Source organism: Chelmon rostratus, chromosome 24, assembly GCF_017976325.1.
Source record: "Chelmon rostratus isolate fCheRos1 chromosome 24, fCheRos1.pri, whole genome shotgun sequence".
Taxonomy (NCBI): domain Eukaryota; kingdom Metazoa; phylum Chordata; class Actinopteri; order Chaetodontiformes; family Chaetodontidae; genus Chelmon; species Chelmon rostratus.
In genome coordinates, this window is record NC_055681.1 from 7,868,880 (window position 1) to 7,892,668 (window position 23,789).

General features: G+C 43.5%; 2 protein-coding genes across 2 annotated transcripts; one reads left to right on the forward strand and one right to left on the reverse strand.

Moving 5' to 3' along the window:
* Window positions 1-601: 601 nt before the first annotated feature.
* Window positions 602-12,575, forward strand: kpnb3 (karyopherin (importin) beta 3). The gene is made up of 26 exons (XM_041965841.1): window positions 602-758; window positions 3,132-3,212; window positions 4,421-4,613; window positions 4,740-4,842; window positions 4,940-5,036; window positions 5,130-5,234; window positions 5,885-6,007; window positions 6,241-6,361; window positions 6,455-6,542; window positions 6,878-6,984; window positions 7,120-7,244; window positions 7,468-7,557; window positions 7,670-7,843; window positions 8,027-8,245; window positions 8,370-8,453; window positions 8,546-8,678; window positions 8,819-8,940; window positions 9,136-9,232; window positions 9,342-9,514; window positions 9,648-9,759; window positions 9,911-9,966; window positions 10,091-10,213; window positions 10,417-10,636; window positions 10,733-10,961; window positions 11,086-11,227; window positions 11,435-12,575. Exons 1-26 carry the CDS (start codon window positions 681-683, stop codon window positions 11,519-11,521), a joined length of 3,282 nt encoding a protein of 1,093 aa, XP_041821775.1. The 5' UTR covers window positions 602-680; the 3' UTR covers window positions 11,522-12,575.
* Window positions 12,576-12,842: 267 nt separating this feature from the next.
* atg13 (ATG13 autophagy related 13 homolog (S. cerevisiae)) lies at window positions 12,843-23,614 on the reverse strand. The gene is made up of 17 exons (XM_041965842.1): window positions 23,460-23,614; window positions 22,740-22,820; window positions 21,896-21,976; window positions 21,602-21,721; window positions 21,204-21,250; window positions 20,832-20,972; window positions 20,581-20,621; window positions 20,326-20,422; window positions 20,037-20,144; window positions 19,429-19,522; window positions 18,694-18,777; window positions 17,638-17,747; window positions 15,346-15,487; window positions 15,076-15,153; window positions 14,824-14,931; window positions 14,343-14,471; window positions 12,843-14,257 (listed from the first exon to the last, which is right to left on the reverse strand). The coding sequence occupies exons 2-17, from the start codon at window positions 22,806-22,808 to the stop codon at window positions 14,180-14,182; spliced, it is 1,527 nt and encodes a 508-aa protein (XP_041821776.1). The 5' UTR covers window positions 22,809-22,820; window positions 23,460-23,614; the 3' UTR covers window positions 12,843-14,179.
* Window positions 23,615-23,789: the final 175 nt, after the last annotated feature.

Sequence of the window (23,789 nt, forward strand, 5' to 3'; positions counted from 1 at the left end):
GATTCTGTCAGCACCACTTTTATTTGTGGCAGTGTTGAGACATAAATAAAAATTGCATTTTCTAATAAAATTTATCTAAAATATAAATGAACAATTACTTAATAAATCTGAAAAAATACAAATATTTAACAAACATTTAGTGAGAGTGGAGACATGGACTGGTGTCCTCAGTATTTACAAAATTCTTGCGACAGTTACACTTTCAAATCCATGTTTAGCTAACCATCATTATTTCTATGAAGCCACACATACTAGTATTAATTAAATCAAACGAAAGTAGAAAAAAAATAGAAATACTCAAATGAAGTCTAGGTACCTTGAAATTGTATTTAAGTACAGTACTTGAGTAAATGTACTAGGTTACTCTCCGGCACTCATAATATTCATTTAGCCATTTACTGTATCAACTTCCTTAACGCTGATGAAGCATTTTCCCGCGCTTTACAATTAGCTAATAGGTACAATGCATTCCCTTTCCGGTATCGATTCCACCCAATAGACGCTGGGAAGGCGTGTGAACCAATGGCGTGGGTTTGCGAAAGGTGTCTGGTTCAATGAACGGCGAGTAGAGTTCATAAATCAGGCCAATGGGACGATAGCAGCATTGTGTGAACGAAGGAGTGTCTGGCCGGCTCATTTCGCCGCTTCTCCACCCGGCTGGTCTTTTGGATCTCACTGCAATGGCGGAACAGCAGCAGTTCTACCTTTTGCTGGGTAACCTGATGAGCCCTGACAACAACGTCAGGAAACAAGCAGAGGTGAGAGAAGAAATCGTAGCTGTTTTCATAGTTGACAAGTTCGGCGAGGGTAGACAGCAAGGCGATCAAGTTAGCAAAAGCTAACACGCCTAGCTATCCAATCTGGCCGCGCGCGCAGTGAGACTCACGTCAAGCTTGGTAGCCCACGTGCAATGTGAATCCAACAGCGAGCACTAGTCGGCTAACGCTAACTACCTCCATCATGGTGCGTAGTTTTGTGGCCATAATGTAGATCTTACGTTGCGGATACAAACACAGTCGTTAAACTATGTGGTTCTGCGTGATTGTGGTTGCTTGTGTCACGCTCAATTGGTTTGATCCAGGTTGAAATACTCCCTACGTTGAGTACAAAACCTAAATTATCCAGCTGACAGTGTAGCTGGACATTTAGCTAGCAGAGTACAGGAAGTAGCATGAAGCTAATGAGCTACTACAATGTTGCTAGTTTCATGAGCTAGCACGCTAGCGCTGAACACAGTAGGTTGCTAGAAGAGTGAAACGGAAATTCAGAAATTGAATAAGTTCCCAACATACATGTTATGATGGAGGTGCAATGATGAGCAGCAAAACAACAATCGGTTACGTTATAGATCGAGTCAGAGTCAGTTCATTCAGAGGACCAGACATGTTAGCAGTGCTTATGCAATGGCCTTCAGTCATTTTACCTGGATGTCTTTTTAACACAACTCTACAAAAACGTGCCAGTGCCTTCCTTGTTTAGTTTAATGTTAACTATCTATGAAGCAAATTGTCTGAGTTTCAGCCACGTCACTGCAGAGGCTCATCTCAGGTCGCCCGTCTCCTCTCACTGGATTAGTTTCTCTCAGAGGATTTGTTTGGGCTCAGTCTAGCTGGCCTGTTCACTTTTTTCCCACCACGATTAGCCTCTTGTCGCGGCAATGCATTGTTACCCGGTTTACCTCTTTAGCACCCGACTTTTGGATGAGGTGGTTAAATCTTATCACACTCCCCCTCGCTGGCAGTCAGCGTTTTTCTTTGTCGACCACAGACTGTCTGCCGCGATGCTAAGCTCATTGGGATTCATCCTTTATGGAAGCTCTCCCTCTCTGTCTTATACACACAATAGGAATTGATCTATGTAGATAGCACTTTAAACCCCATATTTCAACAGCTGTGGTCTGCAGCCACTAAACATTTGTAGGTGTCCAACTCCCAACCCTATTTAAGTCATGATTAGAAGGATGGCAAGCCACTCAGTACAACATTGTTACAGTTGGGAAGTGAAAGTGCCATCTGTCTTCAGATGGATTGGTTGAATGCTGAGTTGTTTTTCTTTTCTGTTCTTTAGTATTGGAGTGCTTTTGATATACCTAGTGGACATGCTGCTCAATATAGTTGTTGAAAATGGGAAGTAGTCCATGTATACCGGAAAGGGATTTTGGCTGTTGAGTAAAAGCACTTGAATGTGAGGCAGATGATCTGAACCAATGGGAGTAAACACCCAAAGAAAACAGATTGTGAGAAATCTGTGCTCAATGCACTGCGATGCTTGTTGACTATTTAAATGCATTTGGTCAGTAATCCAGTTTCTCCCCCGATGCCACAATGAAACTCCACCCTGTCTTGGTTCTTTGTTATGCAAATTTGAGTTCTTAAAAAATGTGGGAACCAGTCAGGGGTTTTTCTGGTCACATCATCAACGTAGTGTCAACTGTGTTTCTCTTGATTCTTTCACCTGATGTTGAAACGCAAGTTTGTTATTTACTGTTGGCACACACTGGCTTGTGATCATCTGTGGCATTTTCCTTAGAGCACACACCCAAGCTTTCACTGCATCCCCATAGAGCTTCATTTGTGTTCGCAGTTCTCATGTGGCTTTAATGCAGCGACTTGCAGAGACCAAAACACATGCACAGCACACACTGTACATCAGAACCAGCCTCCTGGTGAGATTCATGCCCCATATTGGGTGAAAGATGTGATTGTGTTTAATAAAAGAATGACATCATAAAAGAGATGATATTAACATGTGTCTCACTTATGTATTATTAACCACTGAACAGAGTATCTGCTCTACAGGATCAAGAGATTACAGGCTTTGAGGCTTATTTGACAAACAAGCAATAAACCTCCCGTCCATAAAACAGGTTTTTCAATAGCCACATCCATGCTAGTACTTCACCCATAAAGATGAATGAAAATTATGAACCAACCTCAGCATCTGTTTCAGTTCAAAACGTGCCATAGCATATGTGGAATTACTGGCATGTGCAAAATGCCATTACTTGCATTGAGTGAACATGACACTCTCACTGGTATATTCATTTTTCACAGGGCTAAAATTGTGATTCTGTAAGCATGCACCAATTGGCAGGTCTCATCCTCACCACTGTCCATTAATTTGCGTTTCAGGAGACCTATGACACCATCCCGGGTCAGAACAAGATCACATTCTTGCTGCAAGCCATCAGAGATGCATCCGCTGCAGAGGAGGTTTGTACACTTATCACTGACACATCTGTGGCATGACTTGTTCACTTTTTTTTTCAGCTTGAGTCAGAGGGAAGCTACAAAACAGCATATATCAAAGACTTTGGAATCGTTTATGGTCTGTGCACCATAAAACAGAGGTCAAACATTTTGCTTTGCTTGTCATGTCTTGATATACAACAGATTTAACAGATGCCTGTCACCCAACAAAGTATTATCCCTGGCCTTGGTATAAAGCCACGTTACTTCAAAATCTTTGACAAGGTGCCACACTGATGGCATTTTAAGAATGTAGTGTGGCCATCACATGCGGGCCCTCACCCACAGCTTGAAATGAAGGCTTGTTGTGAGTCACAGTTTTGGCATTTGGGCAGTTATGTTTACTCTGAGTCCACCAGCTGCTTGGTCCCTCATGCTTCCTCTCCTTTCTTTACCTCAAGGCTGATATTTTTAGAGTCTTGAAATGGGAGCAGGCAGAGAGGTGCTTGGCCCAGGGAAAGTGACTCTGCCTTTTTGAGATGCTCCAGGTTTTGTCCCTGTAGTTTCATATTCTTTTAGGGTGTCTATTGACTCTAAACTTTTATGTTTATTCCACCAAATGTTCTTGTGCATGTTTGGCAGCTGCACTCGTACATGTATTGATATCATCGTGTGTTTTTTGGATTGTAAACTGCTAAAATCAATCCAAAGCAAAACCGGTGTAAACTTGTTTCTAATTCAGTTTTTTTTTTTTTTTTCAAAGGTGGGCAGCCTTTGTTGAAAAATTCTGCAAAAATGCAAAGGCCTTTTTCTTTTTTAATACCCAAATTATTGTGCCTTTAATCAGTGACTGCTTTGATGCACGTTAAGTGCAGCACTTTGGCATGGAGGCAACAGGGAATGACACATTCACAATTTCTGCAAGATGAAGGCAAACAATGAATTACTGTTATTTGCAAGGCAAAAAAAGATGTGTGTTTGTACTGAAAGCCAGGTTAGTTCGAATTACAGAAGTAAAAAGGACTAGGTATCAAACTTTAGTAGCCTACTTTTTGAGGATCGCGACTTGACAGATCATTTTTGAAGTGCGTCAAACTTGTTGGATATTTGACAAACATACTGAAACCCTCACTCAGGGTTTCAGTATGTTGTGTCGGATGTGTGACATGGTTTGTTACAAACCCTTTTGTTCATGTTGGCACCATGTGAAACCGGTGTTTTCATGCACCCAGGTCAAACAGATGGCAGCCGTGCTACTGCGGCGGCTCCTGTCATCGTCCTTTGAGGAGATCTACCCGGGCCTGACCCTAGAGATGCAGACGGCCATCAAGACGGAGCTCGTGACCAGCATCCAACAGGAGACCTCGCCAAACATCCGCAAGAAGGTCTGCGACATTGCAGCTGAGCTCTCCCGCAACCTCATCGGTAATGCCGCTTAGATTTTTCACAGCTGGAAATTTTGAGCCAGTATTATCTCTTACCTGATCACTATATAATTGTGACAGAATTAATTTCACTCAATAAATTTTGATTGTGATGTCTGTCATGCAGATGACGATGGGAATAACCAGTGGCCAGAGTTGCTCAAGTTTTTGTTTGACTCTGTGAACTCTGACAATGTTGGCCTGCGAGAAGCTGCCCTGCACATATTCTGGTGAGCTCCTCTTCACTTCATCCAAAAAGTCAGACTGCTTGTATGTTCAGACAGAAGAACTACTGGCTGACAGTTTTGTTCATCTTGGCGTCTATAGGAACTTCCCAGGAATCTTCGGCAACCAGCAGCAGCATTATATGGAGGTTATCAAGCGCATGCTTGTCCAGTGCATGCAGGACCAGGCAAACCCACAGGTAAGATCTTACAAGGGTTGATTTTTGGTGAGTCATTTCCCGATTTGACAGTCCCATTAAATCATATTTAATTTTCTTCCAAATATCCGGCAGATTCGTACCCTGGCGGCCCGGGCTGCAGCGTCCTTTGTTCTGTCAAATGAAAGCAACACGGCACTGCTGAAGCACTTTGCTGACCTGCTTCCAGGAATCCTGCAGGTAATATACCAGGACCCCTGCATTCTTAGTCTGACTCGTGTGAACAAAACCCGATTCGGTTTGGGGGGCTTTCTTATTTTGACCCTTGTGCAACATTGACCTCTCCATTCGTTATGGATGTTTTCTGATGGTGCCCACAAGCTTTAGGAAATTGTTGCACAGAGCAGTGTTCTGTGTGATGCCTTCATGTAATCCTTTGCTCTAGTAATGGCTTTTAAGCAGTCAATGAGAGTTTGTACACGAGTCCCTTGAGACCCATTAATGCAAGCTAAATATTACATATCCTCTAGCCTGATACAGATGCATTAGCTAATGTAAAAGATCAGGTGAAAATGACGTGTTGAGTTGAGCTTCCTTGCTGCTTGTTTGCCTTTGCTGAGAGGAGAAAGGGTCTCTTATCAGTCCATGTCAATCTATGTGGAGATGACACTGTTTGCATCGAAGAAAGAATAAAATTCTGTCAGCAAACTGTTGACACAACTGGTATCTGATCCCCCCAGGAGTAATGATAATAATGAGGTAAATGTGTTTATCACTCAACTGTCAGTCTAGAGCGTGCTGATTATATTTAACATAACAAATCTTTGACAGCACGCCTCTGCTGAATGAATGTATTTGCAACACTCACGCCACCTTCTGTTTTTAATCAGGCAGTGAATGAGTCATGCTACCAAGGAGATGACTCTGTGCTCAAGTCCTTAGTGGAAATTGCAGACACAGCACCCAAATACCTGAGACCCAACCTGGAGGCCACTCTGCAGCTCTGTCTGAAGGTGAGTCAGGGAGCTTGGATGCTGAGTAGAACTTCACTGCTGTTGATGTGAGACCCGAAGTCCCACCAACACCTGCACTTCAGTGTTTTGTTGACATTTCTAAATATTAGACTTTTGCATGGACATCTGTAGAAAGCAAATCAAAGCTGCATTAGACACATATCTAGAACTATTCGTTTGACTGTAAGCTCTATTTGCTTAAATCTGACAACGCGTTTACCGTGTCTCTGCAGTTGTGTGCTGACACCAACCTGACAAACATGCAGAGGCAGTTGGCGCTGGAGGTCATCGTCACCTTATCCGAGACTGCTGCAGCCATGCTGAGGAAACACACGGCCATCGTGGCTCAGAGTGGTGAGGATTTGGTCCACCATCAGTTTGCTGCATCTAACTGTTTCACCTAATAAACTTCGGGCTTAGACAATAATTTATGCATGTTGTCTTCAGTTCCTCAGATGCTGGCCATGATGGTGGACCTCGAGGATGACGACGAGTGGGCCATGGCTGACGAGCTGGAGGATGACGACTTTGACAGGTGAGGCCTGGTGTAGCGCCACAAAGAATCCACAGTACCGCCCTGTGAGTCAGGGTTGGGAGTATGCCGGATTACATTCCCGCCCACAAAGCTGAGTTTCATGTTTTGGCAGATTTCTTACACCTAAAACGACACCTGCACAATGTTGAAATCTAAATTGAGAAGAGACTGAAAGGATCAGAATTAGTTTTGCAATCTTTTATATAAGAATATTTTCATGGACTCTTGCCTGAAAAGATTATTTTAAAATCTGACGTATAAGTACTCAAAGGTATAAAAAGGTGTTCCTACACTTGTTTGTTTGTGTATTGAGCGATTGGTTTCTCACCTACCAGTAATGCTGTGGCTGGGGAGAGCGCTCTCGACAGAATCGCCTGCGGTCTGGGAGGAAAGATCATTTTGCCCATGATCAAACAGCACATCATGCAGATGCTGCAGAACCGTAAGTAAACCCACGGACAATTGAAGATATGCAAGCTGTCATACAGATTTGTTCTGAAACTCTCTGCAATGTCTGCATCCCTGATCTTAATTGGTAAATGTGAACATGAGTTCAACCCAATGTGTTTGTCACCAGCTGACTGGAAGTACCGCCACGCCGGGCTGATGGCGCTGTCGGCCATCGGCGAGGGCTGCCACCAGCAGATGGAGGCCATCCTGCAAGAGATTGTCAGCTTTGTCCTCCTCTTCTGCTCTGATCCTGTAAGGAGCACAACCTCAAACTTGATTGTTTAATACAAAGATACAGCGCAGGTTACTTAACTGTGCTTTGTGTTTATAGTGATGCGAGAGAACACAATGTGATGGATGGCTCTTTTGTTTTTCTCTCTCAAACACTTGGCTGTTGTTAATATTACAGGACTTGTGTACTCAGCAGTTACTGTGTTGCATGGTGATTGAGTTTGGCTTCCTTTTCCTTCCTCAGCACCCAAGGGTACGCTATGCTGCCTGCAATGCAATTGGACAAATGGCCACAGACTTTGCCCCAACCTTCCAAAAGAAGTTCCACGATAAGGTAACCAAAGTGACGTGCAGCTTTAAACATGTTCTGATGGCTACATGCTCATGTTGTGTAGTTGATAACAGATTTAGAGGAGACTCTGACCCTGCATCCTCCTCCCTTCCAGGTGATTTCCGCCCTGCTTCAGACCATGGAGGACCAGAGTAACCCTCGGGTGCAGGCTCACGCTGCTGCCGCCCTCATCAACTTTACAGAGGACTGTCCCAAATCGCTCCTGATCCCTTATCTGGACAGCTTGGTACAGCACCTCCATGTCATCATGGTAGCCAAGCTGCAAGAGGTACAAATGAGTCTTCACACTAAATTCTGAAAAAACAAAGATACCTTTCTGTGTTTGCAAACTTGCCATCTGGTCCCTGCTAATATACCATACTCGCACTGTAGTGTTTTGTGTTTACCAGCCAGCTCAAAGGGTCTGCTACAGGGCTGTCTGGAGTGTTAAGTCTGTCTCATTCTCTCCCAGTTGATCCAGAAGGGCACCAAACTGGTCCTGGAGCAGGTGGTGACGTCCATCGCCTCAGTGGCTGACACAGCAGAAGAGAAGTTTGTGCCATACTATGACCTGTTCATGCCCTCGCTCAAACACATCGTAGAGAATGCTGTGCAGAAGGAGCTCCGGCTGCTTCGTGGCAAGACCATCGAGTGCATCAGCCTCATCGGCCTGGCTGTCGGCAAGGAGAAGGTGCGTCTCTACAGGACGTGACCAAACGATCCTCTGAGATAAATCAAGGTGGTTGCCTAATTAACTGCACATTCAGGCTTCAGACGTCTTCACATCTGTCCCTCTCTTTCCATTCTGTTACTAGTTCATGCCTGACGCCTCCGCCGTCATGCAGCTGCTCCTGAAAACCCAGACTGACTTCAATGACCTGGAGGATGACGATCCTCAGGTAGGAAGAAGATAACTTCGAACAATCCAGTTGTCTTAATTAGTGTAACTGCAAAATCAAACTGTTGTCACGCTTTGCCGTTTGCGGTTTAGATCTCATACATGATCTCAGCCTGGGCCAGGATGTGCAAGATCCTGGGGAAGGAGTTTCAGCAGTACCTGCCTGTGGTGATGGGCCCCCTGATGAAGACGGCCTCGATCAAGCCAGAGGTGGCCCTGCTCGACAGTAAGTAGCACAACGGTGGTTTTATACTGTGGACGCCTAACATTCTGCAGCTTCGTTTGTGGAAATTTCACTCTGACCTTCACATGTTTGCTATAATTTTATTTAAAACAAGTGTTTTACTGTCTGTCTGTGTCCCATAGCCCAGGACATGGAGAACATCTCAGAGGATGACGGCTGGGAGTTTGTCAACCTGGGAGACCAGCAGAGCTTTGGCATCAAGACGGCCGGCCTGGAGGAGAAGGCCACTGCCTGCCAGATGCTGGTGAGTAGTCCACTACAACAGAGGAGCACTGAGACAATGTCCTGCCAAACTGCCAGGATCCTGAGGGGTCTGAGACAGATTTGTCAGAGCACCAGATGGCAGCACTGACAAAGCCATTGTTGATCTACATCTAGATACTAAAGTCATTGCTGGTGTTTCATCCGTGTCAATGAGACGTTCTGTGTTGTGTTCCAGGTGTGTTATGCCAAAGAGCTGAAGGAGGGTTTTGTGGAGTACACAGAGCAGGTGGTGAAGCTGATGGTTCCTCTCCTCAAGTTTTACTTCCACGATGATATCCTTTTGCGTGAATGCAGTTGAGATTCGTAGATTTAGAAGTTCGTCCTGGGAAAAGAGAATATAGGGCTTGATGAAGGTGTTTGGTGTTTCCTTGACTGTCTCACGGGTGCGGGTGGCGGCAGCTGAGTCCATGCCCCTGCTGCTGGAGTGTGCACGGGTTCGAGGACCAGAGTATCTCACCCAGATGTGGCACTTCATGTGCGACGCTCTCATAAAGTCCATTGGCACTGAGCCGGACTCCGACGTCCTGTCAGAGATCATGCACTCCTTTGCTAAGGTAATTTTTTTTCCTTGACACATTCCCTGTTAGCATTTCCATTGTCAGAGAAGATTTCAATGGATTTAATACAATTTAAGACCCAGGTCTACTTTCTGACCCTGACTGATGAAGAGTTGGTTTTCTGTTGAAGTGCATTGAGTTGATGGGAGATGGCTGTCTGAACAACGAGCACTTTGAGGAGCTGGGCGGCATCTTGAAAGGAAAACTCGAGGAGCATTTTAAGAACCAGGAGCTCAGACAAGGTGAGGCTTTATTACAATCATAAAATATCAAGAGCTGCATTTCCCCTTTTTGGTTGCCGTGGTGTTTGTATTACACGACGAGGAGACTCAGTCTATATAAGTTATATAGTTTATATAAAAGTGTGTGTGAACACTTCCTTGTCCTTTACAGCTAAGAGACAGGATGAAGACTATGATGAGCAGGTGGAGGAAACCTTACAAGATGAGGTAAATATTCTCACCTCATTGAAGGAAAGCAAGCTGTTATGAAAACCAAATTGTAAAGGCTGTTTTGTCCAGGAAATGTTAGGACTCCAGCCTGAAGTGGAAATGTTTTTTTTTTTTCCTGCAGGATGAGAACGATGTGTACATCCTGACCAAAGTGTCAGACATCCTGCACTCTGTGTTCAGTAGTTACAAAGAGAAGGTGCTGCCTTGGTTTGAGCAGCTGCTGCAGCTCATCGTCCAGCTAATAGTAAGTATTCCTGTCTATTCCAGTCTATTATGCACTTTGATATATATTCTGTCTCTTTAGCACAAGTTCAGTGAATAAAAATAAACTGAGGGGCCACTAGGTGGTGTCAAACTGTCTGTTTAATGGGGTGGCTGTTGAATTACGATGCACAGTACATGCTGAGTGAATTCAACAGGAACTAAGCTTGTCTTGTTTGTCTTCAGTGTCCCAACAGGCCGTGGGCTGACAGACAGTGGGGTCTGTGCATCTTTGACGATGTTGTGGAGCACTGCAGCCCCTCGTCCTTCAAATACGCCGAGTACTTCCTGCGGCCAATGGTGCAGTCACTGGGCGACTCGAGCCCCGAGGTCCGGCAGGCGGCCGCCTACGGTGTTGGTGTCATGGCTCAGTTTGGAGGCGAGAGCTACCGCCCGTTCTGTACAGGTGTGGCCTTTCACTGGTCTTCGCTGGAGATGTTGTTGGCAGTTGACTGCCTTTATCTAACCACATGACGTCTTTGTGTCTGCTCCCATGGTCCAGAGGCCATCCCCATGCTGGTCAGAGTCATCCAGGCAGCTGACTCGCGCTCCAAGGAGAACGTTAACGCCACGGAGAACTGCATCTCTGCTGTTGGAAAGGTAATGAGGTTTCGGCCAGAGTGTGTCAACGTCAACGAGATCCTTCCCCATTGGCTCAGCTGGCTACCGCTTAACGAGGACAAAGAGGAGGCCGTCCACACGTTTGACTTCCTATGTGACCTCATTGAAAGGTACCTCCACCTAATTTCTCCCCTTTCTTGTTGGGGTGAAAATACCTCAGATGATATATATATATATTTTTTTTTTTTTTAAACCAGATGAACAAACCCGCTGACTGTTGTCTCCTCTCCACAGCAACAACCCCATTGTCCTCGGACCAGACAACTCCAACCTTCCTAAGATTTTCTTCATCATCGCAGAAGGAGTTGCAAACGAATCAGTCAAGAGTGAGGACGCGTGCAGCAAACGGCTGGCAAATGTCATCCGTCAAGTACAGGTGAGCCGTCGCTGTCACTGAGAAAACTCATCTTTTTCAGCGTGGGTGGGAATCAGCTCACCCAGTAACTTATGTTCTTAAACTCTATAACGTCTGAGTGACAGGGTTGTAGGATCAAAAACATTTGACTCTTAAGCATTGCATGTACTGTCTGGGGATATAACTCACGTGCATGATGAGGTTGACCCTTCTGTCGTGTCACGCCAGGTGTCGGCGGGATTATGGACACAGTGTGTTTCGACACTGAACGAGACGCAGCAGAAAGCCATACAGGACCTACTGAATACTGCTTGAGCCGCAACCCCCAGTCACCTCCCCGCTCTTTAAAAAAAAAGCCCATGAAGAAAAGTCGAGCTCCTGGATCTCCTCCATCCACTCCATCTTCTTCCTCCTGCTCTGATCTGTAGTGTATATGGACGCTGGCTTCACCCCCACCACCTCTGCCCTACTATTATATAACTCCACCAATATTCAGCCGACTGGGGGAGCAGGTTGGATATTTATGACAATGGAGGACATTGGCCATCCACCTTAAAGACTTTCACCCTGTATCCAAGGAAGTGGGAACGAGAGTAAAGTGTCAGTCATCCCTGTCTTATCACAGTCACGTCTTCTATCTGGACGTTTTCTTTCCAACCTCATTCCTGTATGTTTGACTTCATGCCCAGAGGGACTCATTCTCCAAGTCGCCCAACATAAACTCATTGGTCAGTCAGGCTCAGAGGGGCCATAGTGGGGGAAATGGGGATAGGACATTCTTGTGGACTGAGCAATTGAATGAGGTGGAAATGCACACTGGGCGATCACTGCCTGTCTCCTGTGAATTCTTTTTTGTTTTTTTTTTTAACGTTATTTTATTTCTTTTCTCGTTCAGTGTTCCCAGTGTTATCTGGGGGAAACGGCCTCTGTCTGCCACAGCTCAGAGGGTGTGTTTCAGAAGTAACGGCATGTTAAGTGGCTAACTCTAGAAAATATAAATAGTTAGGAAATTTACATCACTGTGGTGTGGGAGAGTTGATGTTGATTTACGCAGCTTTCTTCCATAGCCTTCCAGATAGCTGTTTGACTGGAAATGAGTCTGAAGATTTGCTGAACGGTTCTCAGCCCTTAAGGTAGCAGTGTCAGGGGCTCTCAGAAAAGAGCAATAATCTGTAGTTGGTCACGGCCACATAGCTAGTGACAAGTTGGAGGTACACAAACTGTTGAGGAAATGAATTGTAGAGTATTTGTAAAATGTGTGCTACCATAACTCTTAACTTTATGGTTTTGACCCTTTGCAGTCCTGCAGGTATGTGATGGAATTCCAGAAACTACCAACAATAAAATTCCATTCAATTGAGACTTCTGAGAATTTTGTCTTCCACTTGATTTATTAACCTAAAATAATAGCAGTGTCTCATCGTTTGCCCCGGAGTTGGATTATAATACTGATACCACTTGTGTCTGTAATGAAGTTTGTAAATGGCCTATGCCAATTTAGTAGACTGCAACAATAAGTCAATATGTTACGATAAGGTTCTCTCACTTTGTATTTCCTGTCTGCTTTATCACATCACCCATTTCTTTTCTAAATACCAGTTTCTGCATGTGGTCCTAGGCATTTGTGGACAGACAGTTTGAACAGAGCAGCCATGCTTTTATTTAGGACATCTAGACCAACAGCAACAAAAAGTTTAAATTAAAGCTTTCAACCAAACTGTCATGAATGGTGACCCCGGCTTTCTGTAGACAGCTGGAAATGTGTTTATCCCACCTTTTACAACCCCCACAAAAAAAACAAAAACAGTGAACACACTCAGTTGCCAGTCTATTCGATAATTAAAACTAAAGCGGTCCAATGCAGCAGCCCTGCAGTCAATCCTGCCTTCATGACTGTTTGAGGTTTTAATCGTCATTGTGGGAGACTGTAGCTTGTGGTGCCAGTTGCACTGTGTTTCTACTGAGGTGTGTCCACTCAGAAGTATGAGAAACAACTCTGTGTAACACAATTCAACAGCGCTAACAATTCATTGCAGGCCTGTTTGCATTGGTTTTAGCGAGTAGTTTTATATAAACTGCCAACTGAGTGTAGTTGACAACAAGTTGCTTCAGCGTGGAAAGACGCATTTTCTCTGCACACAGGGACAGCAGTTATTTTACTCTTTTGGGGGTATTTGCTGACATTGAAGTGAGCAGCTTAAATCCCCAGACCAGCTGGGAAACACCTGGTTAGCGTAATTGAGACTTGTCACGTCCACACTGCCTTTTTAGCAAGGCAGTGAACCCTCAACGACACAAGGCCTGTCAATTGTGAAATGTAAAGCAGGACATTTCTGAATTACTCTCATTTGCAAAGGACTACTGCCCACTGGAAGGTTCATTGCAATTTATTTGCCAAGACAAGGTTTTTCAAGCCTTTGCTGAAGCCCAATTCACAACAGATGTGGGTTTGATTTCTAGAGTCCCTCAACTGATGCTCCAGCTTGAGCTCTGATATGATCAGTTCAATCGTGGATCAATTATAGTGAGCTACACTTTCAATAAAACTACAATAAGTGCAGGGAGTCTGTCCAAAGCGACACAAAACCACATGTTAATCTGATTTTGTGACGAAACACCAAGGACAAGAGCAGATTTGTGCCACGTAGAAAACAAAGATTTTAAGTTTAAACAGATTATCAGACCAGAGCGGGGTGGGTGCCAGTGTGAGAGGAGCTAATACAGTATTTACAGTGGAGAAGACAATTTGTACAACCTGGTAAGCGAGGTGAACGTGCTGGGCAGGAAGGGGAGAGAGGACAATGTCAGAAATGAGGAGCTTCACATTAAAAACATGGTGATTTAGTCTGATTCTGACATAACAAACAACTACAGAGCCTCCAGGCGGCTTCTCCCTTTCATTCACCATCACCCATTTAGTCTTTTCTCACGTGCAATCGTCCTCTCATGTCAGCCTTTTTCTTCGCTCGTCCTCTATTGGAGCATGTCCACAAAAGCGTCAAACTCGTCAATGTTTTTCTCATAAACGGCCAGTTTCTCTGGCAGTGAGTCCTGCAGACAGAAAGCACAAATCCTGGTTATTCCTAACATGCATCCAGGTTCCTCTAGATTTGAAAACGATTAAATAACGTGTTACCAGGTCGTCGGCCATCGACTGGGAGCTAATGTGTAGTGAGAGGCTGGCCAGTTGAGGGGGGTTTTGAAACTCTCTGTAGAAAGTGCCCAGATCCATTGGCAACAAGTCGTCTTTAGAGAAGGCCGGACGCTGCAAACAGACCAAGAGATGCTGTTCAAGCTTTACAAAAACTTACAGAATGTCCTCTACAACATCTTAATCTAAATGAGACTCTGCAGTAGAAAAAATAGCTTAACTGTTCTGATACACTAATATTTTACTGAATTAGAATGAAAACTGTCATTTACAGGTACAGCAGGTCATTATCTATATAAAATTAAATTTAAAAGGAATAGTTGGACAATTTAAAGACTATAAACTAAACTGTTTACAATGTACTGTCAGCTCTATGATGCATGTGACATGTTGTGTGTATATATTCTCAGTGGACAGTGTTAACAGTGGTCAGGTGGCAGAAAAGGACATAGTAATATTGACATACAAAGTCAACCATAACGAAGTCATCCTGTGGCCCCGATCCCTCTGAGCCCTGAGAATGGAGGCTGGCCTGCAGGGGTGACGGGCAAGGAGGAGAGTCTGGAGGCTGCACCTGATGCACATACACACAATATCACCACTGCATTAAAGGCCTGGACATAAAAGTGCCAACATCACTGTCTACTTCAACACAACCCACAGTATTCTGCTTTATGAGGACAGAAGGTATTTTTGTGATGCGATGATGTGAAGTTACCATGGCATCATTCTCCTCTGAGTCCAGGCCGCGAGGAGCAAATGCAGCGAATGGCAGGTCCAGACTGGTTGCTGTGATCTACAAACACACACAGGGTGGAGTTCAGTGTACTAAGTGGCTAACAAAGAGACCAAATCCAAACCCCGCTCAAACAGTCTCCTCCAGTGACAATTCTGATACTTTTGTCTTTGTAGACATTTAAATGAATGTGAGGATAATTCTGTAGGAAAGAACAAACAGGCCCACGTGTGTCAGTCATGCATGAGCTACCTGTGTGCTGGGTTTATTCACAAAGGCTCCGATTTTCCTTGTGAATGCATTGAGAGACTCCACAGGATCTGCGGGAGAAGCGCTCCTCCTGCCGTCATCCCTCCGTCCCTCTCCACTCTGTGACAGGCCATCATCCTCACCACTGGGAGGAGAGATGAGACATTGTTACAGGAAGATTCATCCACTTCAAACTCGCACCTGAAGACTCCTAGGGAATTTATTTTTTTATTTTTTTTATCTTTTTTTTGAAAAATCAGAGATAGCAACAATAAATCAGCAGCATGGTTAGATTTTTCATTTTTTTAACTTTTGAACACATTCAAAACCACCCCCCACCCCCCCTTTTCAAAATGTCAGTCCAAGTGTCTTCTGAGATTTCAGTTCCAAGTTCGTTCTCCCAGTGATTTCTGATCTTGTCCAGGTTAACAGTGTCCGTTTTCATGATGATTGCGTAACAGTGTGTAGTGAAACCTCTCAGAGAAAAAGGAGCCTTCAAGATTAAGTTCAAAAGTGATTTACTTGGAAGGATCAGAAATTGTGGGCTGTGGTTTCTAGCAAATTGTCGAGCTTGAAAATAGCGAAACAGGTTCTTTTGCTGAAGCTCATATTTGGAACACAAATCCTCAAAACAAGAAAAAGATCCATTAATATACAGATTACTAAACCTCTTAATTCCTTTCCTATGCCATATGATAAATGTGTGGTCAAGGTAGGCTGGTAGGAAGTTGTGACTGTTACACAGTGGAGTATAAGTCAAAAGAGTATCCCTCAAGCCATGCTGCTTTCTGAATTGAGCCCATATTTTTAATGTAGATATTACCACAGGGTTGGACATATACCTGGAAATCCTCATTGGAAGGTTGGACGAAACCAGAGCGAGAAGAGATGCTGACATGTACTCCATTTCACACCAATCTGTATCTGCAGACTGAATCCAATATGGTATTTTGTGGAAATTTGCTGCCCAATAGTAAACTCTAAAGTTTACAGAAAAAAGACTTTGGCAAGAAAATAGGAATGCATTGAAATAAAAATAAAAATTTTGGCAAAACATTCATTTTAATGCAGTTCCCTCTGCCTGCCATGGTTAGATGTAGAACATCCCATCTTTGCAAATCTAGGGTTAAGGATTGTCTAGTTCAATTTAGACATGAGTGGTGCAAAATGTTCATCAAAGAGGTTATTCAATGAAGGTGTTATATTGATACCTAAGTATTTAAATCCTGACCTAGAAATCATGCCTTAACGTTGCGTTATTACTCCTGTTCCTCCGACTCAGCTGGAGCATCCAAGTTCTCCTCAGTCAGGATGCCTGGGCTTCCCTCAATCTTTTGAGAGTAGAATGTCTCAGCCTCCGCGGGTGTCTCAAACAGTCGTGTTTCCTTTCCGTAATTAACACAGAGATGGGCAGGGTAGAGCAGGTTGAACTCAATTCCTTTCTTGTAAATGGCCGCTTTGATGTTCTTAAAGCTGCGCGCTTACTTGAGAGATGAGCGCTGAGATCGGGGTAAAATCTCAGGGTGTGTTCCTCGTATATCAATCCGTTCTGCCTTGCCCAGTTCAGAACTTGCTCGCGGTCTTGAAAGCTGTGGAAGGCGACGATTATGGGTCTCAGACTCGGCTGCTTGCCTTTTTTAGGTTTCCGTAGCGAAACCCAATGGGTGGTGAAGGGAAAGTGTCTCCCATATAATCCTTCAAGAGAGTCGAGACGAACAAGACCATGTTGTCCCCTTTCTTTTCGCTACCTTCAGGGCACATTAATGATGCGAAGATTTCCCCTCCTAGACCAGTTCTCCAGGTCATCAATGCGATCCATCAAAGTAGCGTTTAGCTTTTTCAATTCAGTGACATCTTGCTCGGCCTTAAACAGTGCATCAAAGTTGTGGCGACCCTCTTTTCTAGTGTATCCACCATCTCTTGGAAATTCACTACAGATGCCTAGATAGGTGCTAACGATGTATTAATTAGAGCCACCATGTCTATTTTCAGATGTTTGCGTTGCTTTTCCATTTCTGCCTGCAAGCTGTTGTGATAATAAACTGATGAAACTATTACTTCAGTGTAAAGTCGTGTATATAGGTGTTTTCAGGTGGTTATAGTCAAAATCTCAGGAGACCCTCGTTCTCACGTCTTGCTCCTAAATGTCCAGAACCCCAGAAAAAAACACCCGCAGAAATCTCAACTCCATACCATGTCATTATTTTGATCTTAATATGCTGAGGGACAAGCTCATAAAAAAAACTCTGCCAGTTCTGCAGACGCTGAGTGTAAGAGATGTCAGGAGAGAATTACCTGCTGCCAGGTGTGTTGGGGGCGTGCTCTACTGTCAGATGGGCATCAGCTCCATGAGCAGGCTGGGCAGGAACCAACACTACCCCGCCCTCCTTCCCAGGATGCAACATCTGCGGAGGAGGAACGGAGCAGAGTTATAGTAGACTACAGCCCAGCAGACATGTACTGTGACTGACTTCGCCCAGATTGAAATACTGTCTCTAAATTACCACAAACAGATCATTTGGAAGTTCTTGGCTCTGGTTGTTACCTAACAGGCGACATATCACAGATAGAGCTGTATTTACTCTGTGTGCACAATTATGAGTTGTATTTTTGAGTATTCATTTTATTATTGGCTGCAGGGCACTCGGTCAATCCAAAATGTTATTAAACCTCAAACTTGAATATTTAAGAAAGTAAAAGTCAGATTTTGGCTTTCTTACAAGAATAACTATGCGCATATGCTATGTGCATAATTATTGGGCAACAATGAGTGTGCAGAATGATTATGCAACTAAATGAAAAACGAAAATTTTCCCATCTCACTTGTTTATTTTCATCTGTTCGTGGTGTAGCCACCCTTCTTTTCAGCAGCAGTCACAAGCCTCCATTCATGGAGTCTGTCTGATCTGCTGACCATCAACTTTTTGTGCAACAGCAGCTGTAGACTATTTGCAACAAAATGTTTGATGGTTGTGTGATTGTGCCCCAATATCTTGTTAATTTCAAGACTGCTGCATCCCTCTGAAAGACTGAAAGAGTTCTGAGTCAGATAAATCTCCTTTCTGGCCCATCTTGTCTGAGGAAAAGAAGCTGCCTAATAACGATGCACACCTTGATATAGGTTGTTGAGCTCCTTAGGCCACACCCTCCCTCACTACACAAATACACATCACCTGTTATGCTTAAAGCCAATTAGCATTCAAGTTTATACAGCTTGGAATTGGAAAATATGCACCACAAAAATGATGATACGGTTAATGCCTAATAATTGTGCAGACCGTGTATCAGCCATTGGTCAGGCTGTACTATGCAATGCAAAGTGAAATGATTAGTGATTGACTGGTGCCTCACCTGGTTTGGATTGGCAGCAGGGTGACAAAGCTCAGCAGTTCCTGCTAGAGCTAGAGGCTGGTATGATAACCTGGAAGTACACAGCTGGAGAGACAGACAGAAGGACGCTTAATCACACTGTGTGGATCAGCATGTTCAGGTTTAACATTGTGCTGTCAGAACGTGAGATGAGGTGTACTACTGTGTGACATGACATGGAGGTGATAAAATATGACAATAAAACAGCTGTGGCGCAGCAAACAAGAGCAAGTGTATAAAGCTCTGGCTGAATTAAGTGACACACTTTAAACAAAGTCAGCAGGAATGATGGGGAAAAAGAAGTTTCTGATGCAACCCTGACACACCAAGGAGCAACACACACCCCAAAACAAAAGAAAATCGGACCGATCAACAGTGTCGTTCAGTTCAAAGTGTCTCACATACAGTCACACTCTCACAGTGGCCAGTATAGACTCACAGTGTGAGTGACAAGTCCAGGAGCCAATGGAAGCTGCAGATTGTCCAGGGGGACGGGCTTTGACAGTTTAGAGGGCGAAGGACTCAGTGTGCACACACACTGAGTTAATGCAGACACACACGCACACACACAGATAAACGTACAATAATAAGACGACAAGAAAGAAAACAGACAGAGAGAAAAGAGAAAGTGAAACAAAAAATAGGTTTGAAAACGAAGAGAAGTCGCAGGATAAAGAAAGAGACAGTAAAGAGGAGTGGGTGAGGGTGTCCTCTTACCTGAGAGGGTGGGGAGGTAGAGAAGGAGGTGGTGCAGACCTCCTGTGAATCCTGAACCCCTGCAAACGGTCCTCCATCCTCCTCATCTGGAGCTCTGCACAGAACGCATACACACATACAATCAATTAGATATTTAGATGATTCAAACTTTTGACAGCCAACTGGATACTGGGATGGATAGCCAACTGGTTAGAAACGTGTTGCTGTATCAATTTCATAATCAGCAGATATTTACAAAAATCAATGAGGCTGATGAGTTAAAACAGTAAATATATTGTGTTGGTACTGTTTTCAATTGAATATATGTCAAAAAAGATTTGCAAATGATCACATTCTGATTTATTCATATTTAACACAGCATCCCAACTTTTATGGAATCAAAGTTGGCACCATTTTTTTTATGTTATGGAGAAATGAAAAGATCTGCATAGTGGAAGTCAACTAAAAGCTCTTCATTGTTTGTGTCGAAGTCGAGGCTGAGCTGCAGCAGCTGCATCTCTGTGTGCTTGGTGGCTGCTTAATGTTAAGGAGAGTTGTGGGGAGATAGTGTTGGTGTTTTCATTTTCAAATGAGTGGCTGCTTTCTTTTCCACAGCTTTTTGTAGCTACCTGTAGTTGCAGGGCTGTCCCATGTTTGCTGGACGCTGGCTGCTGCAGGGGGGATCCACAAAGTGATCCACAATGATCCCCATGATGGGAGCGGATCGCTCAAATTGTCTGCAGAAAACATTTCAACAACTGACTCGCTATGCTAATTTGACTCATCTGGACAGCAGAGCAGTGAAGCACTAAAGCAAAATGAAGGTGTAAATGTGTCTCATATTAATGTTAAATATGTTTCCAATTGAAACAAAGCAAATCAGTTTCTTTGTAAGAAGACATGCACTGCGTTCGTTACCTGTTGGACATGAATGCCAGGTTGGTGCGGTAAGCACATGAAAGTGTGACAGTGCCAACAGGGGTGCCAACGACTCCAACACGCACCGTCTGAAAACCTTAGACACAAACCACAAACATAAGTAAACATTTGAATCAGTAAAACATTCATTTTCAAGTCATTTTGTATCTTAGCCTAAGGTTTTATGCATGAATACACCACAGTGTGAAATCTACAGTAAAATCAGTGACTTTCAACATGTCAGTTTCCAGTTACCTTCTCCTAATCCACTCAGCTGGACTTCCCCAAAGTAAATCCTAGACAGGAGAGAGGCAGAAACAGATGGTAACATCTGTCATACATCAACTGAATTTAACATTTAAGCCACTTTGGTTGTCTGACTTTTCGCTCACAAAAACAGCACAAATGAAACCAGCTCAGGTGTTTGCAGACACACTGGAGACAGATCAAAGCTGGTGTAGCTTGGCAGTCAGGTCGCGGCTCAACAGGTTTACCAGTTCACTCACCTGTACAATATAACATAGTCGTGCCCCTGCTTTCTAGACAATTTATAGGCAGGCGTTACTCTGGTGATAGCCAGCAGAGACTTCAGAAGGACAGACAGACGATTGTAGACTGTATATGACACCTTGATGTCTTTATCACACCTATAGTCGAGACAGACAACACATCCAGTCATTGCAATTCAGCTTAATGACAGGGCAGAGTTGTAGTAATGACGTTGTAGTAATGAAGCATCCATCACAAGAGATTACAGCACAGCGTTGGGATTCTCTAGTTCAGATGAAGCTCTGCAGTCCTGCCAGCAAACTCTTTACTTTCTCAAACATTCCTCAGTCATTTGGACACTAAAACAAGTGAAATTAGAATCCACTCACTTTTCATTCATCTCCAGGCACCAAGTCTCTAACTCCATTGAATCACCCTGAGTGAGAAGGAGAGAGACAGACAGATCAACATGGGGACATTACAGTGGACTCAATTTTCTAAAACATGCAGGTAAATGAGTGATCTGTTGACTATTCAACTGTATAAACACTGGTAGAACACGGGTAATTCTTTTATGGCTCTCTGTTTCAGACTCACACAGCAATATAAGTGCATTACATCTCACCAACCTGTCACAGCTTATCAAGGTGATACCTGTCGTGATTATTTGTTATATTATATAGTTTCTGCATGGTTTGGGGTCCTCTGAGTGAAAAAGGCATGTCACAAAAATAATAAATGGACAGTGGGAGACGGTCCAAGTTTGCCCTGCTGAGGGAGGTTCTACCTCTGAAGTCTTCAGAGAGATCTCCACACACATGGAGCGTCCGATGCCAGGAAGCTGACCAGCCAGTGCCTTCTTGGCCTCATGAGTCACCTCTGGGATGTCTTTGATGGCCAAATTAAACTAAAAGAAACAATAATAATCAAAATGATTATCATTTAAGCCTTTACATCCAATCACTACAATAACAACCTTTTTCTTCTTATTCCTTCTTTTCTGCAAAAATCATGTCAGACACCCATTAGACGTTTTTTTTGTGCCTTAATACATGCTTGGAAGGTATCTAAATTGTTTTACCCAATCAGAGCCAGTGGGTGACGAGGAAGAACGAGTGCATATTTTCTCTCCAAGCCGAGCTTGGACAATCACCTGGACAGTCTACAAACAGGAAAAAGGAAAGAAAAAACAGTAAACAGCTGTCACAGAAACACCATAAATGAATGGGAAACAAACTACTACTAGAGAGCATGAGGGGCATATGTGTATTCGCCCTGAACCGTTTGCGCATGAATTTTAGCTGTAAGGTTTTGGCAGTCCAGCTGTTGTGTATCAGATGTAACACGTGAGCTGGCATAGCCCAGTGAGTCAAGCTCATGTAGTGTCACTGCTCCTCTGTGTGGAAGCATTACAGTTTCCTGGTCAGTTACAGAAAAAAACGATTAGAGTCAAACTGTGTGCCGACATTGATAAACTTTGAAGCTATATAGTTCAGTCAAAAAATACATGACTGAAACATATGGCCAAAGAGCTTGAGCTCTGCTACTATATGCCTTCACATGTGCACGTTGATCTGTTGTGCTGCTCTGCATAAATGAGCACAAGTTGCTCAGGCATTACCAACAGGTCAGAGTCCTACAATGGAGCAATGCTGACATTTATTATTTATATTTTTCTTATTGACAACATGATAGCATTTGAGTGCCTTGGATGTTTCACTATTATGGATGATGACCCACAGTTGAATGTTCACATTACTTCAAAATAAACCATACATTTTATTTTCTGTTTTTTTACGTTGCACCCCAAGAAGGCACCCAAGGCTTCAAAATGCCCCTTCATAGACCAACAATCACAGCGGCTACGTTCATATTTTTCAGCAGTCATATCATAGCCATTAACAAAATACAGGCTTGCTTCTTACCTTCAAAGCAAAGAACTTGATGAACTTGTCCAAGTCTTTTTTATCCTGGGGACTCAGGCCACTGTCCATGTTGTCACGACCCTGGAATCAAACAAGACGTCCCATTGGAGATAAGCATAACTCGAAACTGTGATTGTAATCTGCGTTCAGATGTGAAAACCTCTGTTGAGGACTAGCTGCTCAACACTGAGTCGAAGTCAATAAACGTTTGTCAAATAAAACAGCTGAATTACCAAAACAAAGCCAAACTGGACCACAACAAGCAATCCTGATCACATATACAGTGTTTTGATACTTAGCAATTTAACAGTTAAGAACTGGAAGTAATGTACAATACAGTGGGAATACTGCCTTCAGCATGGACAGGAAAATACTGTTTATCACAGCTGTTTTTAACCTCCAATGTGGCAAATGTTTCTGTTCCAAGTTAGCAAGTGAGGCCTCCACGTTGACATGAAATTGTGTGAATAAGAGTTCGAGGTCATAGCAAACTACAGATACTGACAACCACCTCAACCGGTACACTACACAACCAGGCAAATTAAAAACGGGCAATTCCTTCATTTAATCGATATCTGCTTAACGTTTATGATTCACAAAAGGGAGGCACATGCACTGGATAGGTGACTCACTGGCCAACAAGCGTTAGCCTGTAGCTAATGTTAGCTGGCTAGCTTAAAAACACGCACTTTCTCCACGTCACAAAAAGGCAACACTTACATTAGCTTGTCCTTTAACAATGTAGCATCAATAAAATGCAACTCAGTTAAATGAAGTCGACATGCAACGCTGTGTTTCACAAACATTAACACGCTCAATTCAGGTGAATGCAACGTCAACAGCGGCTGTGCTACTTTTCTGTTGTGTTTATCTTCTCCATGTCGACGTGTTTGGATAGCAGCACTTTCAGAAACGCACTTTCGCTGATTTCTTTCCCCCAAATGTCCCAAACTGTACAGTCTGGAAAACACAACATACCAGGCTCAACATAATAATACATAAATTATAGTTTTGTTAGCAACGAAACGACCAACTGTGCAACAAAAACAA